The sequence below is a fragment of the Daphnia pulex genome, chromosome 7 (genome assembly GCF_021134715.1).
Source record: "Daphnia pulex isolate KAP4 chromosome 7, ASM2113471v1".
Taxonomy (NCBI): Eukaryota; Metazoa; Arthropoda; class Branchiopoda; order Diplostraca; family Daphniidae; genus Daphnia; species Daphnia pulex.
The window spans coordinates 8,239,077-8,260,891 of record NC_060023.1 but is presented as its reverse complement, the minus strand read 5'-3'; the positions used below and the strand labels follow the sequence as shown (position 1 = coordinate 8,260,891).

General features: G+C 40.4%; 6 protein-coding genes across 8 annotated transcripts; 2 read left to right on the top strand and 4 right to left on the bottom strand.

Moving 5' to 3' along the window:
- Positions 1 to 1,804: 1,804 nt before the first annotated feature.
- On the bottom strand, positions 1,805 to 5,260 carry LOC124197845 (gustatory and pheromone receptor 39a-like). 3 transcript variants are annotated; one of them, XM_046593393.1, is made up of 7 exons: positions 4,566 to 5,256; positions 3,778 to 4,504; positions 3,158 to 3,721; positions 2,552 to 3,088; positions 2,430 to 2,495; positions 2,228 to 2,317; positions 1,805 to 2,157 (listed from the first exon to the last, which is right to left on the bottom strand). In XM_046593393.1, the coding sequence occupies exons 3-7, from the start codon at positions 3,716 to 3,718 to the stop codon at positions 2,095 to 2,097; spliced, it is 1,317 nt and encodes a 438-aa protein (XP_046449349.1). In that variant the 5' UTR covers positions 3,719 to 3,721; positions 3,778 to 4,504; positions 4,566 to 5,256; the 3' UTR covers positions 1,805 to 2,094. The 3 variants fall into 3 exon arrangements, with proteins under 3 accessions (XP_046449349.1, XP_046449350.1, XP_046449351.1); XM_046593394.1 differs by having other exon boundaries at positions 3,778 to 5,256; XM_046593395.1 differs by lacking the exon at positions 1,805 to 2,157 and having other exon boundaries at positions 2,281 to 2,317; positions 2,430 to 2,491; positions 4,566 to 5,260.
- A 1,145-nt stretch (positions 5,261 to 6,405) lies between these two features.
- On the bottom strand, positions 6,406 to 11,242 carry LOC124198797 (mucin-17-like). The gene is made up of 9 exons (XM_046594839.1): positions 10,908 to 11,242; positions 10,499 to 10,615; positions 10,170 to 10,399; positions 9,791 to 10,104; positions 9,490 to 9,732; positions 9,184 to 9,425; positions 8,142 to 9,114; positions 7,628 to 8,065; positions 6,406 to 7,556 (listed from the first exon to the last, which is right to left on the bottom strand). The coding sequence occupies exons 1-9, from the start codon at positions 11,064 to 11,066 to the stop codon at positions 7,450 to 7,452; spliced, it is 2,823 nt and encodes a 940-aa protein (XP_046450795.1). The 5' UTR covers positions 11,067 to 11,242; the 3' UTR covers positions 6,406 to 7,449.
- A 32-nt stretch (positions 11,243 to 11,274) lies between these two features.
- On the top strand, positions 11,275 to 12,748 carry LOC124198799 (CDP-diacylglycerol--inositol 3-phosphatidyltransferase-like). The gene is made up of 4 exons (XM_046594841.1): positions 11,275 to 11,452; positions 11,518 to 11,652; positions 11,712 to 12,029; positions 12,089 to 12,748. Exons 1-4 carry the CDS (start codon positions 11,410 to 11,412, stop codon positions 12,241 to 12,243), a joined length of 651 nt encoding a protein of 216 aa, XP_046450797.1. The 5' UTR covers positions 11,275 to 11,409; the 3' UTR covers positions 12,244 to 12,748.
- LOC124198798 (cobalamin binding intrinsic factor-like) lies at positions 12,300 to 14,486 on the bottom strand. Its single transcript, XM_046594840.1, has 9 exons — positions 14,365 to 14,486; positions 14,050 to 14,293; positions 13,897 to 13,978; positions 13,721 to 13,794; positions 13,523 to 13,654; positions 13,286 to 13,448; positions 13,013 to 13,190; positions 12,754 to 12,925; positions 12,300 to 12,678 (listed from the first exon to the last, which is right to left on the bottom strand). Exons 1-9 carry the CDS (start codon positions 14,432 to 14,434, stop codon positions 12,477 to 12,479), a joined length of 1,317 nt encoding a protein of 438 aa, XP_046450796.1. The 5' UTR covers positions 14,435 to 14,486; the 3' UTR covers positions 12,300 to 12,476.
- Positions 14,487 to 17,893: 3,407 nt separating this feature from the next.
- Positions 17,894 to 19,434, top strand: LOC124196712 (rhodopsin-like). Its single transcript, XM_046591883.1, has 4 exons — positions 17,894 to 18,311; positions 18,379 to 18,651; positions 18,719 to 18,948; positions 19,026 to 19,434. The coding sequence occupies exons 1-4, from the start codon at positions 18,219 to 18,221 to the stop codon at positions 19,432 to 19,434; spliced, it is 1,005 nt and encodes a 334-aa protein (XP_046447839.1). The 5' UTR covers positions 17,894 to 18,218.
- A 47-nt stretch (positions 19,435 to 19,481) lies between these two features.
- LOC124196711 (vitamin D3 receptor-like) lies at positions 19,482 to 21,718 on the bottom strand. The gene is made up of 4 exons (XM_046591882.1): positions 21,086 to 21,718; positions 20,787 to 21,015; positions 20,204 to 20,716; positions 19,482 to 20,133 (listed from the first exon to the last, which is right to left on the bottom strand). Exons 1-4 carry the CDS (start codon positions 21,378 to 21,380, stop codon positions 19,749 to 19,751), a joined length of 1,422 nt encoding a protein of 473 aa, XP_046447838.1. The 5' UTR covers positions 21,381 to 21,718; the 3' UTR covers positions 19,482 to 19,748.
- Between the last annotated feature and the right edge of the window lie 97 nt (positions 21,719 to 21,815).

The window sequence follows — 21,815 nt, the reverse complement described above, 5'->3', positions numbered from 1 at the left end:
ATGGTTTAATTACACTATATACGTATGTCAAAACAGACTTACGAGATTGAATGATTAATTTTTTTCCAACGACCGGAACTGGCATAATATAATCAAATAAGTCAACGAAGTACCGATCAACTGCGACAAATTCAAATGTTGACAATTACGATTTCTTTGCGGTACACAGCTTTTTGAATATAATGTAATACCTTGGGGATCAGAGACAAATTCAAGTCGCCGAATTCCATAGCCGTAATACGAGGAAGGGAAAGTGACACTTCGGTCGTCAAAACGTTCACCTGTTAAAATTAAAAACCTGCAATTCCATTATACAACAAACACAAACTTTATTACGTCGTACCTGTTCTTGAAGATGAGAGTCGCATAGATTTACTTGCTTTAGCAGCTTTCCCAATTTGATTGCCTTTAAAAAAAAGGAATTCAAATTATTTACCCGCAATTTGTGTATAAGGACATACGGTATACCTCTCGACGGATGCAATTCGGTACTCCGGTGATAATTAGAAAATGTAAAATATGCTGAGCCACTTGGACACTGCTCATGATCAGCATGGCCCAGCTAGAATATGACAAAGTCGAATTAAAGTAAACTTCATCAGCAATGTAAAACAGAGAGGCGATGAAGCCGACAAAGATATAAGACACCCAAATGAGAAGAACCGGACCGAAACAATCGTTGATTCCGTCCACAGTGTCGATTAACAATATGTGAAGTTTTTTCCACTTGATTATCATTAGACGAAAGCCGTCTAACGAAGCGTCATCATCGCTGGTATTAGTCAGCAAACTCTTGCTAATTAGTTCTTGGCCGAAGCTGCGGAATCCCATGGCCACCGTCCAGCCGATCAAGGTAAACAGTAGCAGACCAGACAACGCGTAAAATAGAAATAAGTTTACAAAGCAGCAAATAAATAAATCGCGGAACAGTTGTTTGTCATTAGTCACAGTCAGTTCCACGAAGGGAAAGGACAGGCCTACATAGATCGATATTTCCTAACAAGAAAAAACAAAATAGACCTTTCAGTGATTTATCTACAAATATGATTGAATACCGAGAAAATAATGAAAAGACCGGCGATTGTGACACGACGGATGGTCTTCTTCCAGTTTTTAAACTGCTGCAAAGTCTGCTGGACATTGTCCCAGAGCAATTCCCATTTTGGTTGACGAGAAAGAATGAAGAGGCAGGCGTGAACTCCGATAGCGAGGGAAACATAGTTGACGTAATCCATGATGAAATTCCACGACATTGTGCTGGATTCTGTTATTGGCTGATAGTTGTTATTAGCTGATGACAGAATAACCGATAAAACCTCAGATTCATTTTGATTTTCAGTCATCTGATGTTGATTCAGAATCAGAATGTAAATATTGCAGAGGCCATTCAAAAGAAGCAAAATTAGTCCGAGCAACAAGGACTGGTAACGATAACACCTGGATGATTTTTTCAGGATTGCAGGATCGAGTTCGACACCCAAGAATCGCAGACAAACGATCAACGGTTGGAAAGGCAACGGGTTTTCATGTGCCTCGTCAACAGGAACGTCAGCATTATTCAATTCAACAGTCCAAGCCGGAAAACCAGGAGGTAAAGATTCGTCCGTCCTAACCGACGCCATGGCTCTTCACCCACTGAATGTTGATAGCATAGTTTATAAAACACGCACAAAATGTCCATTTTTATTCGATTTACTCTGGAAATTGTTTCTTTTTCCTTTTGACGGACAATTCGCTTATTGAAATGTTTCTGGTGTACGTCCTGTATCGATGCTAATAATTAATTCGAACGTGCTGGATGCACTTTGAGTAATGGGTTTATATTATCTTCTCAGCATGGGGTGACATTTTCGGATATTCGTAATTTATCTTAGCAAACGAGACTGTAATATTCATGTTTGCTCACAACAATTGATCTCATTATTAGCACATGCTAATGGATTGCCTTGGCCATTATGATCAGCCGTTATTCAGAACAATAAGCCAGAATTGAAATAGAAATGACATTTGTATGAAATGCTGGGTCTAAAAAGGGAGTCTTCAAATTGTGAGATGGATCAATTTCTGCTGACGAGGTATGCCCATGAGTTATTGTTACTGCTCCGACGATTGGAACTGACACAATATTATCAAATAAGTCAAAGAAGTGCCGATCACCTGTAATGAATTTGAATTTGAACGGTTGTTTTTTAAGTATACATAGCAAACTTCGTTTCAACTCTTATACGGTAGGAATAAGCGAAAAATCCAAGTCTCCGTATTCCATGGCTGTGATGCGTGGCAGCGATAGGAAAACTTCGGTCGTCAACATGCTCACCTTTTTTTAAAGAAATAACAAATAGGAGTTAGGATATTAGTTTGGTGTTCTACATAATCTGTTTTCAGTAAATAAAACAATCGCGCAAGTGCATGCCTAATTAAGATCATACCTGGTCTTGGAGATGGTAGACATCGTTTAGATTCACTTTCTGTAATAACTTCCCATTTGCAGCTGCCTTAAATAAGAAAAAAAATTAATTTGAATAACAAAATATTTAAATTAATGTAAAACCTCGTGCCAGATGCGACTCGAAATTCCGGTGATAATGAGCAAATGAAAAAGATGCTGGGAAAAGAGACAAAAGTTCATGATCAGCAAAACCCAGGTGGAACTCAATGATCCAGTGTTGAAATGGATTCCATCGAGAATATAAAACGGAGTGGCGATGAAACCGACAAAGATGTGAGCCACCCAAATGAGTAGAACAGGACCGAGACAATCGTTGATTCCGTCCACAGTGTCGATTAACAAAACGTGAAGTTGTTTCCAATTGGCCAACATTTCAATCAGTTCCTCTTTTTCAGCCAAAGAGACCGTTTCCGGGCAGCCGTTATTGTTAGAGGTGGTCAGCAGACAGTTGCTGAGTAGTTCCTGGTGGAGACTGCGGAATCCCAGCGTCACTGTCCATCCGATGATGGCGAATAACAGCAAACCGCAAGTCGCGTAAACGTAGGAAAAGTTGGCGATTGGACGGAAATAAAATTCTAATGTCAATCCTTCGTTAAAATCAATAAGAACTAGGGAGCAGCTGATGAATCCTAACGTTTCCTGTCGAAAAAAACAATTGAACTTGTATAATGGTTGCGTAATAATAATTAGATTTGTTTTGTGGATTACCAAACAAGCGATCAGAAGGCCGGCGATTGTGACACGACGAATGGACTTCCTTATGCCTTTGAACTCGTTGTGATGTTGTAATATCTGCTGGACATTGTCCCAGAGAAATTTCCATTCTTTTTGTCGAGAAAAGAATAAAAGAGAAGCGTGAACGCCGACGGAAAGGACACCGTAATTGACGTAATCGACGATAAGGTTCCAAAAGAAAACTGAGGGTACCGTCGAATTGTTTTCGACTGACGAAGAATTGGTCGGCGTGTCCATGTTGTAAATTTGGACAAAGAAATTGTGCTCACTCACCGCCGTAAAAATGGTAAAGAACGCATTCAACAGTAGGAAACACAGTCCGAGTAACAGGTAACGAAAACACTTGGATGATTTGTACAGGAGTGCAGGATCGAGTTCGACACCCAAGAAACGCAGAAAGACGACCAACGGTTGAAATGGTAAAGGGTTTTTATATCCTCCGTCAACGGGATCGTCGTTATTTCTTACAACGGAGCAATCCTGAATATTCGGAGGTAAAGGTTCCTCCGTCATAACCGACGCCATCGTCCTCATCAACTGAATGCGGAAATCATTTTGTTACTCCGGTATAGCAAATGTCGTGAATGGATTACCTTTTACAATATTATAATACTGTTGTTAATTTATTCACGGGGAATAAATGGAACGAGCAGTCGCTTACGAAACAATTTCCCGTGTTTGTTTGCTTGGATCTCATCCTGACGTGGATCCACTTTGGATGATTACGTCAATGTATTTCAGTCATAAGAAAACATTTAACTGGAATTTGTTTGCGGATAAAGACAGTAGATAATGAGAACGTATTAGGTATAAGAATTATCGGACCTTCCGTTGTCTTGACTCAGTGAATATTTCACGTGATAAACCAATCAATCACGTCAATCACCGACGGTAACAAATATCGAAAAATTGTGGCTATAATATGTTAGAGGCGGGGAGGGGCTACTTTTGTGACTATTAGGGACGATTGGGAGGTGGGGTCTAGAAAATTGGAAGTGACAAAAAGAAAAACAAAAATATTTACTTAGAGGGGGAGTTTTTTCGAAACTATCGAAATATATATATTTTTTAAAATGTAGTTTTGTAGCGACTTGTGACGAAAAGGAGGATAAAAAATCACTAAACTTTGTCAAAGGTCGTTCGGGACAGCATCCAACGGAATTGAGTTTCACTGAAAAGGTAACAGGATCTGTTGTGCTGTGTCAACAGGATCGCCATTATTCAATTCAACAGTCCAAGCCGGAAAACGAGGAGGTAAAGATTTGTCCTTCCTAGTCGACGCCATGGCCCTTCATCAACTGGATCACTCTAACCTGTGCACTAAATAAAGTGGTGTAAGCAATCGATTGTTTGTGTAATTTATTAGTTGGTTAACTTTTACTTGCTGGTGAATGGGACCTTTTGAATGATGAGTTCCGCATTAGCCCTCATTACCAATTAATTATCCTAGTTGTCATTTGCATAAGTGGGAATGTGGAATGCAGAAAGAATTTTTCATATCGCGCCTTGTTTCGAAAGGCGACATATTTGGACAACTGAACTAATAGATACACCTCCAACATTTATTAAGAATGAACAAAATTAATTGAAAAAATTCGATTACGAATTAATTCTAATTTCTATATTGGGCAATGCAAGAAAATGACTCGATGAGAAATTAAAGTCGGGTACAATATCAGATCAGTTATAATTGATGAAAATCCTGTGACTACCGAGTACCGACCCTACCGACGTCAAGTAAGAAATCACAATTTCTACTCAATCGTTGACCAGCGAGGAAAAAAGAGGAAAAGCCGTTGACAAAAACCTAGACGAAGCCCAGGTCGACCCAGTCGATCACAAAAGCTGAATACAACTTTTTCTGGTTAAAAAACCTAAATTTAATTCCGAAGTCCTGATGTGCCGGCCGCGGTTTTTGAAAAAGACGCAAGGACTGCAATGTCCAACCGGAATCAACGGTAAGTTGCTAATTTTTTTTTTTTATGTTTACGCACACCACACAACTGACTTTGGGAGTTTAATTTTAACTAAACCTTAAATCCTTACTGAAAAAGAAAAAGACTATTTAGCTATTCTTGTTATTGGACTAAAGTGACACCTAGTGGGATTTTGGGACCTTTCTCGTAACGTCGGTTTGAAAATATGTTTTTTTACAAATAGCAGCATGAATAAAATGCTTTTGAAACAAAAGTTCATAGAAGCTCTTCGGAGAAAAAAAATTCTCAGTCAATCTCGAAAGTAGCCTGATCAATTTGTTTTCCAAATATAAATTCCAGGTTATTTTCTTATTTTAAGTTTTTAACACTAGACTAAACAAATCAGCGCGGAACGTTCCCGCTTTTCCCATGAAAGTCTATGCAGAAAAAACATAGGGAGAAAAATTACAAGAAACGGGCTAAAAATTATTGAAGTAGCTTCTACTTTTAAATCTGTAAAAGCCATAAAACCGGAGAAAATTCTATTGGAATTATTTTTCAATATTGAAAAAGACAGCTTATGATTACTTTCCCCATACGTGGTTTTCCCGATTGAAACCAAAATGCTAAATTCTAGATTTCAGTCTAATTCACTCGCGAACTTCATGTTAAACTGATTTTCGATTGTGTTCAGCAAGAGGAAAAATTTTAGTTTAAAAAGCAACTCTTTATCTCTAGAGCGAGGAAGTGGTGGTTGACTGGCAGAGTGGCTGTTGATCTGTAACGGAAGGATATTATGGTTTCAAAATTTCATAATGAGCTAAACCCCTACAAATTTACACGATTCGAAAAAAGGTTCTTTTAAAAATAAGGTTTTACTAGAACGGCAAAAAATGACACAGTTTTGAGATTATGATTCCATTATAATGCTCAAAGCTTGTTTCCCATGTTTCCCTTCTTGCCGCAGTGGCCTTGATAAATTCGTTTTCATTTGAACTACAGGAGCGTGCAAGTCTCCTTGTTTGTAGCAGGACAGACTTGCAACGATCTATTCCAGGTTTAGCCAGACAGACTGAAAAGTTCCCGGTATCTCCTTCTTCCGGGTTCTATTTTTTTTTAGGTGGGAGGGGTCACTTTCATACTAAAACGAACAATTCCACACCCCACCGTGGGTCTATTTTTGAAAGCAGATGGATAAGATTAAAAGGACTGTTGGATGATATTCTAGACAAGAATGAAGAATCTAGCAATCAACGTGATTGCACGTTCCAGTCGGCGTCTATAAATTAAATTTGGAAATACACATTGTTTTTAGCATTCTTTTACTGTTCCAGCACACGACAAACCATGAATACAACGGGAGGGAGGATGGGATTAAACAAGAGTGAGCACGATGAAAAAAAAAAATTAGCCAACAAACAAAAAAGAAACCATTGCATGAAAGGAAATTCCATCTCAAACATAAAAAATGCACATAATTGATATTTTTTTTTTTTTGCAAACAAATTAAGAAAGAAAAACAGACAAGTTCCATAACAGACATATTGACGCTGTTCGCTGTTAAACTGGAACATGAAAATAATAATCAGACTGGGATGAAGACGGCTAGATAGAGAAAAAAAGACAAAAGAGAAACGGCTCACTCTCGGATCCCCAAAAATAGAAGATTAAGGACGGGTGCAAAGACGATGGAGTTTTTTTTTGGGAGGGGGGGGGACAAAGTCTTTTTGTTTTCGTTTTTTTTTTATTTTATTTTGTTTTGTTTGTTTTTATTTAACGAAGAAAAAGAAAGTGTTCAAATAACAATTATCAACTCATTGGAGAAATTACTGAAAACCGAAAGGAATTTAAAGAGAGCAGGATCGCAATCAAATTAGAAGCTAGAAGCTGTATGGAGCGGGATGTGCCAATTAGACGAGGGAGAGAGAGAGGGGCTTAACCATTTGTCTCGCAATAACTCACATAAGAGAAAATAATCTAAAAAGATTCTTTTTTTTTTCTTCTCTTGATAAACGATACCCTTCGTCCTCCACGACTAGACGGCTGGAACATCAACAACAGAAAATCAAATGAACATACATACACACTAAAAAAAAAAGTCTCACACAACCAAGCACGCACACTGGCGACGTCGACATGTCCACTGCGATTCGCTTTGGACGTCGTCACTGATTCACAGGCGATTGCAGTTTGTAGGGAGCCCGTCTGGACGCGCGCACACGGTGCACTAAAGTTTGGTCTGACGAACCAGTCACATATTCACACAAAAGTATGATTCCGATCACAAAGTTTGCCGCTCGATCCCTAGCAGCGAGTCTGGATGCCGATTTATCATCCAAACTCCTCACTTCACTCCAAAGTATACACACGAATACTTGATTGAAGGGCCAGGCCCCCGTTACTGCCAATGTTATGCTGTTGCTGTTCATCCAGCTTCCGTTCAATTCTTTTCCAAGCTACAAATTAAAGCAGATAAAACATAATAATTAGAAAAACCAACGACAAATAGAAACGCGTCGGTATATACCTTGACTGATGAAATCAACTATTTCGTACGATCGTCGAGAAAGAGGAGGATTGAGCAGTTCTGGTCGTTCGCGATAACGAGATGCAAAATCAACTGCGGTAGGTGTAGAGGCCGCCTCGGGAGAAGACGACAGAGGAGTAGAAGAAGACGGGTAGAGTTCGGGATCTGGCTTGGTCTCCGACCTTGGTTCTGGAGAGAACGATACCATAATCGGTTCTGTATATGCCTCTGGCGAAGTGAGAAGGCTGGACTGAGTTTCCTTTGGCGGCTGAGATGGCGGGGACGGTTGTATTGATAGAGCCAACAGCTGTTCATTTAACTCAAACCCAAATGTTACGTCCACCTGAGTGCTGGAACTGGATCCGACGATCACAACTGGTGGAGTTTCGACGCTAGGTGAGGTGGGCGGCAGAGAGGCAGCTCGCCTCAAAGGAACTCCTATTATGACGAAAAATACAATAGATTAAAAATGCTCTTTACTATTTAAAACGTTGGTGGTTTGAGAGCGACAAACCTGAAAGGGATGCTCTGGGCGCTGCTCTGTTGCAAGGCACGTTAGCCGCAGCAGTAAAAGTCGCGGCAGAGGCAACAAGATCAGTTAAAGGAGCAGGAGCGGTTGATGGGTTGGTTCCGACAGCTGGGATCGCAGTATTTGGGCTGGTGGCACAGAGTTGTTTGACATCGATAGGCTGACTAGACTCAGCAAGGAACACCACATCACTTTTGGCGTGATGCTGTTCCGACCGTATGATATCGGCGTACGAAATTGAGTTCTGCGCCGACGACGGAGGTTGTTGATGCATGGGCGGGTAAGGGAAGAGAGGCGCCGATGGCTGGACGGGCAAGGAATGAACACTGTCACCTCCATCAGAATCCAAGTCTGATGGTTCAGATGGTGGTACGCTCGCTACCAATTTCTTTGCTGCTTCATTGCCACCACCAAGTCCGTTTCCGACAGTGCCTCCGCTTATTTGAATGGCAATTTGGCTGCCTGCTGAAATACTTGGTGGTTGACGAGGGGGACGCATCATCACTGAGGGCGACGAAGCATTATAAAACAGGTTCATGTGTGACTGTTCTAGCAGCTCCTTGGTTTTACTGCCAGTAGTCGAGTTAGAAAGTGAGTTACGCTTCTTGCGACGCTGTTTTTTGGTCACGGTCTGAAAGTCGGCAGCCGCCGCCGCGACGGCAGCTTCCAGTTCTTCAACGCCGTCCACTGTTTTAGCTCTAAAAACGAAATCTTCGTCTTTTCCGACAGGAGAATTGATGGAACCGCCTCCTGGAGTATCCGAGTCCTCTGAATCGGCTTGGTTTGAATTCATTTGACGATGGAGTGATTTGGACGAACTTTTCTTCTCTTTTGGCTTCACTTTGGAAGACGAATCTTTAACCAATGTTCCGTTGTGTTTAAGCCCAGTTTTCTTGTCTGAGGCCTTTTTGCCGTTACTCTCAGACGACTCTATATACTCGAGCAGTTCATCGACATTCTGCAGATAAAAACAACAAAGGCATTCAGAAATTTATTTTTAGAAGGCACTGTGCTCAGGTCAACTTACGCGATTTCCGACAAAACCTGGAATCTCTTTGGCATACAAAACGTTTTCGTCTTTGCCATTTTTCTTCTTCTGCTTTCGCTGACCTGCTTTGGACGTTGAAAAGCCACTACTAGTGTTCACGGACGTTAAATTAGTGGTGCTTATCCCGGAAGGGCTCGTCCGATGCATGAAAGGCGATATGGAGGTACCGTTGACACTTCCGAACGGATTGCCGTTCTCGTCCATTCGCGAGTCACTGATACCTTTAAGCGATGAGACGGAGTGATGTTACTAGCCATTCTAAATTTCATTTTTCAGACTTTGTACCTCCGGTTTGACGATGAATTCGCCGCTGATGAGGAATACCGTCGTCTAATGAACCATTTACAGTGTTGGATCTGTTTACTTCTTGATTGGCAGTGGAGTCAAAAGGTACAAACGGGATGGCTGCATCAACTTCGCATTGAATAGTTCCGTATTCTTTTGAGCTTTTCGACAAGAGTTTCTTGGTTGTTCCAACGTTTTCCGACGGACAGATTTCCATGTCCTGCTCCATTGGTTCTATGACGCCTGTAAAGCAGGAAAATAAATATATCAAGGCATTATTGCAAGCAACCTTTTAGAGTACTTGTTGAGTGTTCAGTCCTTCGGATGTGATGATTATTCCACGGTTCAGGAAACTTATCTTCCAATTCAGAGAAATTAGCTGAGGATTCTATCATTCCTTCCATGTTGATGACGCAATCATTAGTCAAACGAGAAGGTTCGGTATGGATATCTTCAGTGCTCGTCAAAACTAATTCATCTGGTTTGACTGTTTTGTTCGAGCCTCTCGCTACATCACAGGGTAAAGACCCGCCTTCCCGTTTACGTGGACTTCCAAGAGTCGATCCGCTGTCTGAAGTATCGTGACGTTTTCTTCGACGAACGCTACCCCACTCACTATAGACAATACTTGATGGTTACAAACACAAGTAAACAGGCACTATTTCACACAAAAGTAGAACCTCTGGCTATGAGATGAAATATTTTGCAATGAGCCTCCTTTTTTGTTGCTTCCTGCCACAGTATTTGACTGAACAGAAGATACTCCTGTAGTTTGATGAGAAAATGGTACACTAGTCTCCTTTCTTGACCTTCGTCTGCGTTGCTGGACAGCAGGGTTTGATGTGGTCTGAGTTGGTCTGAAGGCAGGGGGACTCTCTTCGCCAGATTCTTGGGTCTCCCTTAATAAGGCCTAAAAAATTATTTACAGCATGAAGTATTAATTGGAGTGTAGACACAGAATTTTTGTTATGTTTTGAATTAGACAAAGTTTATAAATAAACATATTTACTTGAAAGAGTTCTGATCCTTTCTCCCCATCCCGTTTTCCACTGTACTGCAACACTTCGTCCAGAAGAGCTTGTAGTTCTGATTCTTGTAGGTTATCTATTCTGACTTTTTCTTCTGCCTGTATATGGAAGAACATAACCAGCCATTTATTAAAACCATCCATTACTCTTTCACAGCCCCATCTGGTGTGGTTAGTCATATCAAAATGATTTAACTGTAATTTGAACTAAAGATAATGAGACCCATGCACAACTCCCATTTGAACAGAAACTTCTTAAGACAAAAATCTACACAGCTACCCATAGTTTTGGCCAATTTCCTAACAAATGTCTAGAAATAAAAGATGAAGTGACGGAATAGGCAAAATGCGGCCCACCATCATAAACGAAGATTTCGTCAGGCGTAATCACCTTTTTAGGTTGTTTTTTTGGGCCGTTGGGAGAGTTCAGTTTCAGTGCTAGAAGTTGGGTTTTGTTGGGTGCTAGAAGTTTATTCCTGACTTTGGCGTTATTTGGTAGTAGAGAAGGCCCACTGGCTGATGTTTCAGCAAGAAACTTTTCAGTCTCCATTTTGATAAATTTTCGTGATCGATTAATGATTGGGGAGAGATGAAGATTCCGATTCAATTCAATTTTTCAATTATTACGCACGATCACTTAATTGTAGCACAATAAATTTTAATAAATTTTATTTTTTCTGCTATCAATATTTAATTTCACTTTCGTCATCTACAATTCTTTAACTAATAATAATTTTTTGCTGTGACGTCGTCGGAAAGCGGATGGACCCCTGATGGCGATTACTGGAACTAACGGTGACAGGCGAAAAAAAGTTTTACAAATTTTCACGTCATAAGATTGTTAATCCAATTTAAACTTTCCTTCCTTATTTCTCTGCGAAAACTGGTTGAAAATGGCAGACAATAACATATTTCTGTTTGTTCCAAATTTAATTGGTGAGAACTTAGATTTCTTGTATGCTAGAATTGAGTCATTTAAACATATTTTGTTATCTCTACAGGATACGCCCGTGTTGTTTTGGGGCTCGGATCTTTGTATTTTATGCCAACCAGTCATGTCCTCGCCGCTTCACTTTATATTCTCAGTGGTTTCCTTGACGCTTTTGATGGGCATGCAGCAAGAATTCTTAATCAAAGTATAGACAGCAAAATGTTTACTAAAATATGGTTGTAACTGATGTTTTTTTTTTACTAGGTACCAAATTTGGAGCTATGCTGGATATGTTGACAGATCGCTGTGCGACCATGTGTTTGTTGGCTACTTTAGGATCATTTTATCCAAGCTATCTATTTGTATTTCAATTGGTCATGATTGTGGATGTTTCCTGCCATTGGATTCATCTTCACACCTCCAATGTTCTTGGCAAGACATCCCACAAAAATGTTGGGGAAGAGGAGAATGCCTTGTTGCGTTTCTACTACACTTCCAGACCATTCCTCTTCTTCATGTGTGCTGGAAATGAGCTCTTCTATTCAATGCTCTATCTTCTCCATTTTACCTATGGCTACACATGTAAGACTATATTTTTTCCCTATCCCAACTCATAAATTAATTCATCTTGTTTCTTTCAGTTTTGGGTATGAGCGTTATCAAGATTTTGGTCGTTCTACTCTTCCCCGTGGCTGTCCTGAAATTTATTCTTGCTATCATGCAAGGAGGTTCGGCTTGGCGCAATCTTGGATACATTGACATTAAAGAGAGGGAAGAATCCGATAAGAAGCAATAATATCCCCCAACTGCCTAGTCAATCCAACTTTCCTTTAAGATAACAAAACATAAATAGTCTTCGTAAAATTATTTATTTGTTCTCAAATTACCAAATTTGAAGTTCTCTTATACTTAAATTCATTGATATTTCACTTAAAAATGTTCGCCCATTCCCAAAGAAGACAAAGTGCAAAATTTTCCAGACGAGGAGAAATTAAGTCACTATCCGAATGAAAGTTTCCAATTTTACGTTCATCCGAAACGAAAGATAATTTTGTCTCCATTCTGTACGTTAGTTCCCAATCCGTTATCCAGTGTAGAAACAGGTTGAGGAGCCTGGTTTGATCCTGGAGGAATCCGGAACACCCTCCATGACCAGTTGTTTTTACTGTCATTAGTTACGCTGTTTAATCCGGTCAGTTGTGTCCCCCCATTTGCAGCTTCCGTCGTGAACCTGTTCCAATTCAGAAATGATAAAAATTATACATAATGTTTTCCCTGTTCAAAAAAATCAATTTTGTTCATTTACTTGAAGGCGCGTGGGTGTTTGGCGGATTGTTCATTCATTATCTGTAGTATAGTTTGACCAGGGTTAGTATCTACTTTAGTCTCAACGATCGTTTGAGCGAAGACGGTATCTTCGATAGATAAAAGGGTTCTTATCTGGCCGCTGCGGATGGGATTACCTGCTGGTCTAGGAGCTATTCCGCCCATGGTATAAAGTAAATTTCATCAGCAGCAGATTGAGTATAATAAGACTAATGAAGAATCGAAATGATTTGACTAACCAGGACAATTTATGTTGCGGACATCAAGAGCTGAGCGCCCAATCAAGGTTGGCAAAACAACTGACGTGAAAGCTGGGTTACCAAAACTTCCTGTTTCCTTATCTTGGTCTTGAAGAATGTAGTTAAGAGCCGCAGCCACATTTATGGGGAGATTTACGGTTCCTACTGCATTAGCCGCCTACAGATTTGAGTCCGTTCAAATTTTGAATGGATTAGGTTACAGAAATGGGAACAGAAAATATGATTAAAAGTAGATTTTGCGCTGTCACGTACCTGTACGGCGAGACTGGTAGAAATCAGATCGTCGAAACCTCCATCTTTATCTTGTTTACCCTTGACGTAAGCGATTTGACGAGTGCTGATACCCTGCACTAGTTGGTCGACGGGTCCAGGCCGATCCCTCAAACATTTCATCGCCAAAATAGCCATACTAGAACTATAGACAAATCACGGATAACTTTAGAATTCACCCAGAAAAAATTACAAATATAATAATTTCTCAAACGATACCCTTCTACGCAGAATGAACAACTTCCTGAGGTAGGTTTAAGTTCACTGTTGATACGCTGGATGGCTGCCGGTGGAATGGGTGCACCGGCATTACAGAGCGCCAAAACAGATGCAATGACTTGTCCTACATTTCTTTATTGGGATTATAATAGAATTTTTAATTCATTACAATAGAAAGCTAAACAATGATTTCCATACTTTGTGCCGGATCCGGATGGTATACTATTCATCCTCCGAGTCAACATGGCCACTAAATTGTGACCATAAAAGTTCTGTTTCCACCAGCCATAAACAAATTCAATGTAGTAAGTATTGATTAAAGCAAGGAGTATTACAAAAATAAGATAATTAATTCAATTAGTGATTCAACAAACCTCTGGGTTTTGACACGTTGCAAGTAATCCGTTTACGTAATGGGAACTTTCTTCGGCAGACAAGAACGTCATATTTACACTCCTTTTAAACGAATAAAAATAGCCGTGTTTTAAATTTCAGTCAAATTGTATGATAAATAAAAAGAACCTTACTTGACTAGGCCGTTAAGGATTTCGCTATTCATTTGCCTGACGGCCAACTCTGCTTTTTCCTTATTGGCAGGATTGAAGAGCCAGCCATTGTCAACCAGCTGGAGTGCCGTAAGAACGCGGATCGTGTTTGAATCATCCCATCCACCTGTCAACCGAGTGGGAGCGCCAGGACGTGGTTCGATCCATTCTTTCAATAACCATTCCGTCGCCTTACTTCTCGCTTGATTCGTATCGGAGAGTGCCACTGAATAAAATGAAAAATGGGCATGTTATATGGCGAAAAAATTTATGGAGAGTAATATACTCAACGGTTACCTTGGCAACGTCCTAGCCGGATTCCCGTCAGCAATACAAGGATGGAGACGATATTGAAACGGAACATCATTGTCCAGGAGCTCAGCAGTGAGTCTGAGTGAATCTGAGAGATTGGATTAGTATACCGTACAATTTATAACGGTGACCAAACATGAAAATAACATTTGTGTGTCAGCTGAACACAAGGCCATGTCCTTGCTGGTTACGGGGAAAACATATTGTCATCCGTAGCATAACAACAATTGTAGGTTTCTTCAATATGTGATGTCTCCTCCATCATGGAAGGTCATCATCTTCGATCGACCTATGCCGTATGCCCGTATTGATTTCTTAGATAACAATCGCTAATTAGACCTTCAGATATGTAGGCCAATGTGATTTTTGTCGTATTCTTTCACCCGTCACGGAAAAAAGTTATCGAACCTTATTATTTTGTCACGTAATAATACTTCAAAGGATAAAGTTGCTAACAATATAGGCTGACACGTGAGTGACGAACGAAAGCTTAACGAATCTTATTCAAAAATAAATATCAAAGAACATGAATCAGCTGATTAATTGGTGTGGGCTGGGTGTGGGCTTGTGCGATCCTCAATTTTCAATTTGCATCAGCAGCCGAAATGCTATACGCGAGATCGTAAAAGCACTAGGATAGACTATCTTGGTGACAAGATTAAATGTGTTTTTAGGCGTAAGGATCCAGCGCAATTCAAAGAGCACGTGCAAGCATTATAAGCAAGTATCCAAGATGCTGACAGCAGCAACACGTAAAAGGAGCCCTTAGTTTGTAATCTGATTAATGTGATCGCCACGGTAGCACCAACGGAAATAGAGTAGGAAACAAGAAAAATAGCCTTTGATACCTAAGAAATGATAGGCCAAACAATCTGGGCGCCTGTTGGCGGCTATATTGACTTTTGGTCTTTTTTTAAAAATCAACTTCTTGTTAAATTGCTCAATCAACTAGGAAAAAGGGTCGCAGCTGTTTGAGATAGTCAAGTTTTGTTTTTCTTTGATCAAACCCGTCGAGTCCCATCAATCGTTCATTGGACACTTATATATGCGATAGAGGGCTATACTTTTACATCAAGTGCGCATGCCTGTATAACACTTCCGGACCGGAACTATAAACTACGCTCTTATACTTGTTATGTTTATGTCGCCTCTATATGAAGTTCTTTGGCCTGCGTATACGAGCCATGTTCGGTTCCATTCAACCGAGTTGCTTACGTAGATTATGTCAAACTTCAATCACCATAAAAGTTGGATTTGTTTGCTGGCCTTTATTCTGCCATTCAAAGTCACCGCCATGGCTCAATGTCAACAGAGTCACGTACTCCGCAACTTTATCGGAGCGTGTGCTACGACGAGGAACTAAGAAAAACCATGGAAACTCCTTGGCGGGAATTGGCAATGACTTGTTCGGGTCTGCTTCTGCTTCTACACGCAATTAAGCGTGTGAGATGGAAGAACGCTTTCACTCTCTATTTCAGCAGAAGTGAAAGTCATTATAAATAGTCACTACTACATACAGACCTGTATTATTCTCTCTTCGGTTTGGAATGGCTTTGAAAGGATTTGTTTGTTAAAACTTAAAATGGATAACGATTCGTTCAGGAGAGACTTGACATTATTTCGCCTCGCTTGTCAATTACGCAGAAAATGAGTTGGTTACGGGATACACACTGGTCCTCATGTCTTTGCACCTTTTGCTTATTAGCAAGTTCTTGCACACGACAGTGTTCACGAATTCGCTTCACTATGGAGAATTTGAAATTATAACAAATAACAACTTGTCAAATGCAAATGGCAATTCAGCGAACTTTTATTCCACGAAATAAATCTTTCTGTGCTCTGCAGCTATAGCGCTTTTATTCCAATTTGTTCTCTTTTAAACGTCCTCCATCCACCCATTGTGTTTATGTAATGGCTTCAGCAACTTCAACTTCAGCAAACCGTTCTAAAAATCTTTAGAGTACAAAAAGAGAAGAGAACATAATGGATTCTTTAATGCACATAGCTATAAAGATTTCATGCCTGGTTTATTATCTTTGTTTCATAACAAACAAAGGTCTAAGAGATAGAACAAATGTAAAGGGATTTTATACACTTGAGATTATTGACAACAAAAGGATTAACACCGTGCTTGTTTTTGCTGTCGAATACCATGAGCGATTTGAGACCCTTGATGAACATGACACGTATCACGATTTCGTTCCAGGAAGCGGACAGAGGAACAAGTGTAAGCCGTAGCTCCTGTACATTCAAAATTAATCTCTTCGCAAAAGTTTATTGTACAAGTTGTATAACGCCAGTAGCTACCCTACTATTACATTTGTATCTCGCATTTCAAAACAAGTTAAAAAGACATTAATCATAGCGAACACGAGAATATATCGAGGTTATTGTTTTGAAGCTGCAATTTCGTCAACAAATTTGCTGATTTAAAGTTGAAGCGATTTGTTCCTTTATGGCACTTAAGGGACCAGGAAGAAGAGAACATCACAGTACAAGAATATTTACGACTAAATCATCCCCAGAGAACGAAAGTTCGTCGTACTCTCTGTTGTCCCCATTACCAACATGGATAATGTCACATAAAAAAAGGATGTGAACAAAATGGAGCTCGCTATACGATATTATGAAAGCAAACATAAAAGGGGCGGTATATTCATTAGCAGAGGCAAAATGATGTTTCTCTCTGGGAGTGTCATGTTATTGCGTTCCACCTCGGCGGCCTCACTGCGCAAAAAAAAAGAAACGAAAAGAAAAGAAAAGATGAAAGAGATGGATAGAGGTGACATTAGGAGGAGACATTTTCTTATTGCAAAAAGAAAGATAATAATTAGACATCAAAGGAATATATAAGAAAAGGCAAGTTATTATTAGTTTCGTATTATCTCTATTTTCTGGTCCATCTCTCGTCTCCGCGTAAAATTCAATTAGTTTGGCATGAGACATATATTGGGGAAACGAGATTTCCCCAAGACCAGAGTGAGTGGAACATCAATTTTAAAGTCTCCTGTTAAAAAATAGTATTGGAAACAATTAATCTTCGGATATGTCGGACCTTCGGTTGCCTCCACAACATTATTTTTTGGCAAAGTCAGCCACAGTCATCAATGGCAATGCCCAGACAAACATCACGGTAGATTGGATGGATTAGATTGATGGGGAGTCTGAATGTATTCCCATAGCAATAACCCGAGTGATGGTAAAAAATAGTCTTGTTATATAGAAACAATTGCTACATGTCACACGTTTAATTATTTGTCATAAAAATAGGGAACTGTGACGATATCATTCATAAAATGTCACGCAAGGACGCTGCGTGACTTTGTATTTTTACTTATTTCTCTCATATAGAATTCAGATCTCTCTCTCCAGTTACATAAATACGGATGTTACCTTGCGTGTCTGTTTAGGCGGATGTCGACCATATGTAGCAAGATTTTTCCAACAGAATAAATTTTTGAATATCCACATGATTGCGGCTACATGGCGCTGACAGTTTCTCGATTGCGGCCTTCGATACGCATATGCCTGGACCTGGGAAAGCTGACGCGCCTGCGTCGTGGCCTGGGATGACGTCACTGTAGTTGACGCCTTATGTGAGTGTAAGGTGGGAAGGCAGTATTCGGTTAATTTACAAGTTTCTGAACACTGTTGTGCTCAAGTCACCTGTCTAGTTCACTGGAGCAGTCAAGCGCCGTCATTCAAATTTTTGTTCTACACCAAGTGTCACTGTATAGTTGCGCAAGGATGTGTAGGAAATTCAACAAACAGAAAAAGAATTGACTGTTGTGGTAGGCCACATTTATAGGCTAGTTGACTTTAAAACGTGGCAATAAATAATGGCAAATCATACGGAAGAGGACACTTTAAGCCCAGAATCTGAGAGATTGGCCGGTGTTAACAATATCACCACTCCGAGCAGTTGGAACGAGGTATTTAAATCCTTTTTTTTTTAAACAATTACTGTTGATTCATTAATTTAATTCATGTGTGGTCTAGACGGGATACGAATCATACCCTCCATCGCTCGATGGCATCCGCCAGTTCATTCATCTCGCTTGTATCTGGATCGGATCGCCGCTGAACGTCATGGTGGCCAGTGTAATTATTCGACAACGTCGATTAAGAAATCCACGAAATACTTTCTGGTTGGGCGTCATTTTCTGTAATTTATTGGCTTTCGCCAACGCGGTGATCGAATACATCGCGTTTGAGCAGCTGAACGTAACAGCTTGTTTGATCTTCCGCGTCACTGCCGGAATCCCATATACGGTAAATTAATATCAAAAATTGATCCGTCATCCATGAATTTCAATTAACCGTCTTTGCGGCAATATAGTTGCTGCTAGTCAACTTGCTTCTGGCCACGTTGGATCGATGGGTTGCTTTGACCTATCCACTATTTCATCGAGAAACAATCACCGTCAAACTTGTCATTGTTGTTCAAATATGTTTCTGCACAGTCGTCATTTTACTGTCTACTTTACCTTACTGGACCAAAATGATTCCGCTGATGGGTTGCGGCGTTGATCCCAGAGTTCTCGAATGGACCACGATCGTCTTTTTGAGGTTATATCGATCGGCTCAGCTGAGAAATGAAGAAACGTGCCATTTTAACAACTTGTGTTTCTTTCTTTTCTCGACAGTCTTACATTGCTCAGCATAATGGCTCAAGTGCAGATTTACTGCAGAGCTAGGACCTGTCTGAGAAGGGATCTAACCCACCACCTCTTCAACCACCATCAACACCGCATAAACCGACTTGAATTGGAAGCGACAGTCACGTTGGTATGCGGAGTCATGTCTCTATGTCTCTTCAGTCTGCCATATTCGGCGATTTCCATGGGTGACTGGATTTGCCGTCGTTACCTTCACCCCTTTTCTCCTATTCCACACCACAATTGGTGCTCGGCGGTGCAGTTTACTCTGCCGTACCTTCGCGAACTGTTTTTAATACATAGCGTTTATAATCCCATCATGTACATGATTCGTAGTCGAGAATTCACCAACGCTCTTCGCTCCATTATCACTTGTCCGGAGAGCCCCAAAGCGTGAATCGACGTTACAGCACAAAAAAGAAGAGACCTGAGAAAAGATAAAGAGACGAGGAAAATATAGAGTAATATTTTTTGGTGGTCGTCAAGCCTACAAAATAAAATTCCCGCATAACAGGAATACACAAATTTTTGATTTCACACTAAATGGTTAAATATCAATGACAGAATCAAAGAAGCTCGAGTGGGACTCGACATATCGTTCATTGGTAAGTCCGCGATTAAGCATGCTCCGGGAAAGCACATCACGAACATTTCTGGCACCGGATATAATATGTAAACGTACATTCACAATGGTACGACTTCGATGTCCTACTATTTTGTACACGACAGTGTTTCGTCTTTAACTGGGTTATCTGTTTCCTCCATGTTTATCTGATTTTCATCATTGGCCGTTTCTTTCTCTTGGCCTTCCAAGACGGCACACATTTCTTCAATTTGCGCCAGTTCTCGGTAGGTTGGATCAGCGACGGGTTCTGGTTTCGGAAGAGTATGGTGAGTCTTTAGGATACTGAATTCCATGGCGCTGAGGAAATGACTCGTGTTGTTTAGGTCCATATTCACGTGGGGGCGTGGCTCAGCATCTAGCTCCTGGTAGAGTTTATGCAAATCTTGGTTGGCGAAGCGCACTTGGTGATCGCTGTGAACGTCGCTCAACTCGCGTAAGTCGCTCATTTTGGCCAGAAGATTTGCAAACGTCCTGCAATTTCAAAATGATTATGTTTAAATGCCTCTACGTCTATCAGGACAGTGATCACACAATAACTTACCGTCCTTTGTCGTCGGGTCCGTATTTCCAGTGGCAATAGCGTTCTAGAAGTAAAATGTACTGTTCTTGAGCTTTAACGATGGATTCGCGAGCGACAAGGTCGGCCCGCTCCGGCGTAAATAATGTAATGAGACTCAACAACATGATAGTGGGCTCGTCAACTTTAAGTTTCTGCACTGACGAGATAAAAGTCAGATGCATCTCAGCCAATTGAGGGGAGAGAAGACGCTGGACATCTTCCAGGCTTAGCGATGGTGTAAATTCGTCAACTGGCGTGTTGATTCGCCATTCCTTGTCCGTCATACGAAACGAAGCGACTGCACGAAGAATTGATAACTGCATGACAGCTGCTTGTAATAGGGTCGCTTGATCTTGTCGGCAGAGAGAAGAGAACTCGGTCAGAGAGCGGGCAAAGGCAGCCCATCGGCGGATGCCTGTGGTGAACATGCTGATCACTTGCAAACCGCTTCGTGGTGTACTGTTCTGCGTCACTTCGGCTCCAAAAGGTACTTGCCTTTATCGTTGAAAAGGAAAAAAAAAATATTTAATAATGGGATGATAATACAAAGAGAAAGTTATACTACTTGTAAGCTTTCCAATAGTCATCGACAATTTTTTCTAAAAATTTCACATCCTCTGGCATCAGATAAACAAGGATATTTTCAAATCTGGGTTGGTAGGGAGAAGTGTTTTGCGAAGCTGAATCAGGACTGCTGCTTCGCTGCTCATCTAACTCAGCATTTTGCTTTGCAGGCTTATTGACTAGCTTCGCTTCTCTCATTTTCACATTTTCTTCATCAGTTCGGAGCCATCCTATAAGAATATTTTCAATATACAAATATGCATTAGAATATGTACCACATACTGTAAAAAAAAATAATACCTTTCTCCATTCCTATTGAGAAACATTTCTGGATCCTACACTTCTGACAAGATCTTCTATTTTCCTTGTTTACAATACAAGATTGGCCGTGGACACAGAAAAATGCCTTGAAGGAATCATTTTGCATTGCTCTTCGAAAAAAGGCTTTGCAGGATTCACAACAGAGTCCACCAAAGTGGTAACTTTTTGCCTTATCACCACACACCCCACAGATCTTGTTTGTTGACTTGTTTTCAGGGACAGGAACAGCATTTTCTTCGTTGCTGGAGCCTAGAGAACTGTTGCTGTCATCCATTTATTGTGTTTACATAACACAACTGCGACAATGAATACAAATAAAAACTAGCACAGTTTCGGCTCTTGCTTTTTACTTTGAACTTATTTTGTTGTCGAGTTCGACCGTTCTGTCCAATTTACAACATGGCCTTGTTGTTACAACTGCTGGAATAGCCTTGCGCGAACTAGGAGAATATATAGGAAGTATCGGCAAGAACGCACTGTAAAAGGAGATTAAACGATAAAACCCTCTCTACTTCTGTCTGTTATCTTAAGACGGATATATCCACTATACAAGTACACACTGTGATGCGCTGAGTGCTGAGCTTTTCATTTTAGTTTGGCATGACGTCACGTAAAACAGCTGATAGCTTTTTTATTTCTGTTGCTAAGCGGGAATTCTCAAGGAAGCTGGATTTGCTTTCCACTTCAAGAACGGTTCATATAGTAATTG

Bases quoted from the DNA above. Each gene is read 5' to 3' on its own strand.
- LOC124197845 (XM_046593394.1), bottom strand. From the start codon at position 3,718: ATGAGGACGATGGCGTCGGTTATGACGGAGGAACCTTTACCTCCGAAT. The intron at 2,318-2,429 runs GTATGATCTTAA...CTTTAAAAAAAG, and splicing joins TCTACCATCTCCAAGACCAG to GTGAGCATGTTGACGACCGA. The intron at 2,158-2,227 runs GTATAAGAGTTG...AATTCATTACAG, and splicing joins ATTTTTCGCTTATTCCTACC to GTGATCGGCACTTCTTTGAC.
- LOC124198797 (XM_046594839.1), bottom strand. From the start codon at position 11,066: ATGGAGACTGAAAAGTTTCTTGCTGAAACATCAGCCAGTGGGCCTTCT. The intron at 10,400-10,498 runs GTAAATATGTTT...ATAATTTTTTAG, and splicing joins AAGGATCAGAACTCTTTCAA to GCCTTATTAAGGGAGACCCA. The intron at 10,105-10,169 runs GTTCTACTTTTG...TATTGTCTATAG, and splicing joins ATTTCATCTCATAGCCAGAG to TGAGTGGGGTAGCGTTCGTC.
- LOC124198799 (XM_046594841.1), top strand. From the start codon at position 11,410: ATGGCAGACAATAACATATTTCTGTTTGTTCCAAATTTAATTG. The intron at 11,453-11,517 runs GTGAGAACTTAG...TTATCTCTACAG, and splicing joins GTTTGTTCCAAATTTAATTG to GATACGCCCGTGTTGTTTTG. The intron at 12,030-12,088 runs GTAAGACTATAT...TGTTTCTTTCAG, and splicing joins TTTTACCTATGGCTACACAT to TTTTGGGTATGAGCGTTATC.
- LOC124198798 (XM_046594840.1), bottom strand. From the start codon at position 14,434: ATGATGTTCCGTTTCAATATCGTCTCCATCCTTGTATTGCTGACGGGA. The intron at 14,294-14,364 runs GTAACCGTTGAG...CATTTTATTCAG, and splicing joins CCGGCTAGGACGTTGCCAAG to TGGCACTCTCCGATACGAAT. The intron at 13,655-13,720 runs GTATGGAAATCA...ATCCCAATAAAG, and splicing joins CCATCCGGATCCGGCACAAA to AAATGTAGGACAAGTCATTG.
- LOC124196712 (XM_046591883.1), top strand. From the start codon at position 18,219: ATGGCAAATCATACGGAAGAGGACACTTTAAGCCCAGAATCTGAGAGA. The intron at 18,312-18,378 runs GTATTTAAATCC...TGTGTGGTCTAG, and splicing joins CTCCGAGCAGTTGGAACGAG to ACGGGATACGAATCATACCC. The intron at 18,652-18,718 runs GTAAATTAATAT...GCGGCAATATAG, and splicing joins CTGCCGGAATCCCATATACG to TTGCTGCTAGTCAACTTGCT.
- LOC124196711 (XM_046591882.1), bottom strand. From the start codon at position 21,380: ATGGATGACAGCAACAGTTCTCTAGGCTCCAGCAACGAAGAAAATGCT. The intron at 21,016-21,085 runs GTATTATTTTTT...ATATTCTTATAG, and splicing joins CTCAATAGGAATGGAGAAAG to GATGGCTCCGAACTGATGAA. The intron at 20,717-20,786 runs GTAGTATAACTT...TCAACGATAAAG, and splicing joins GACTATTGGAAAGCTTACAA to GCAAGTACCTTTTGGAGCCG.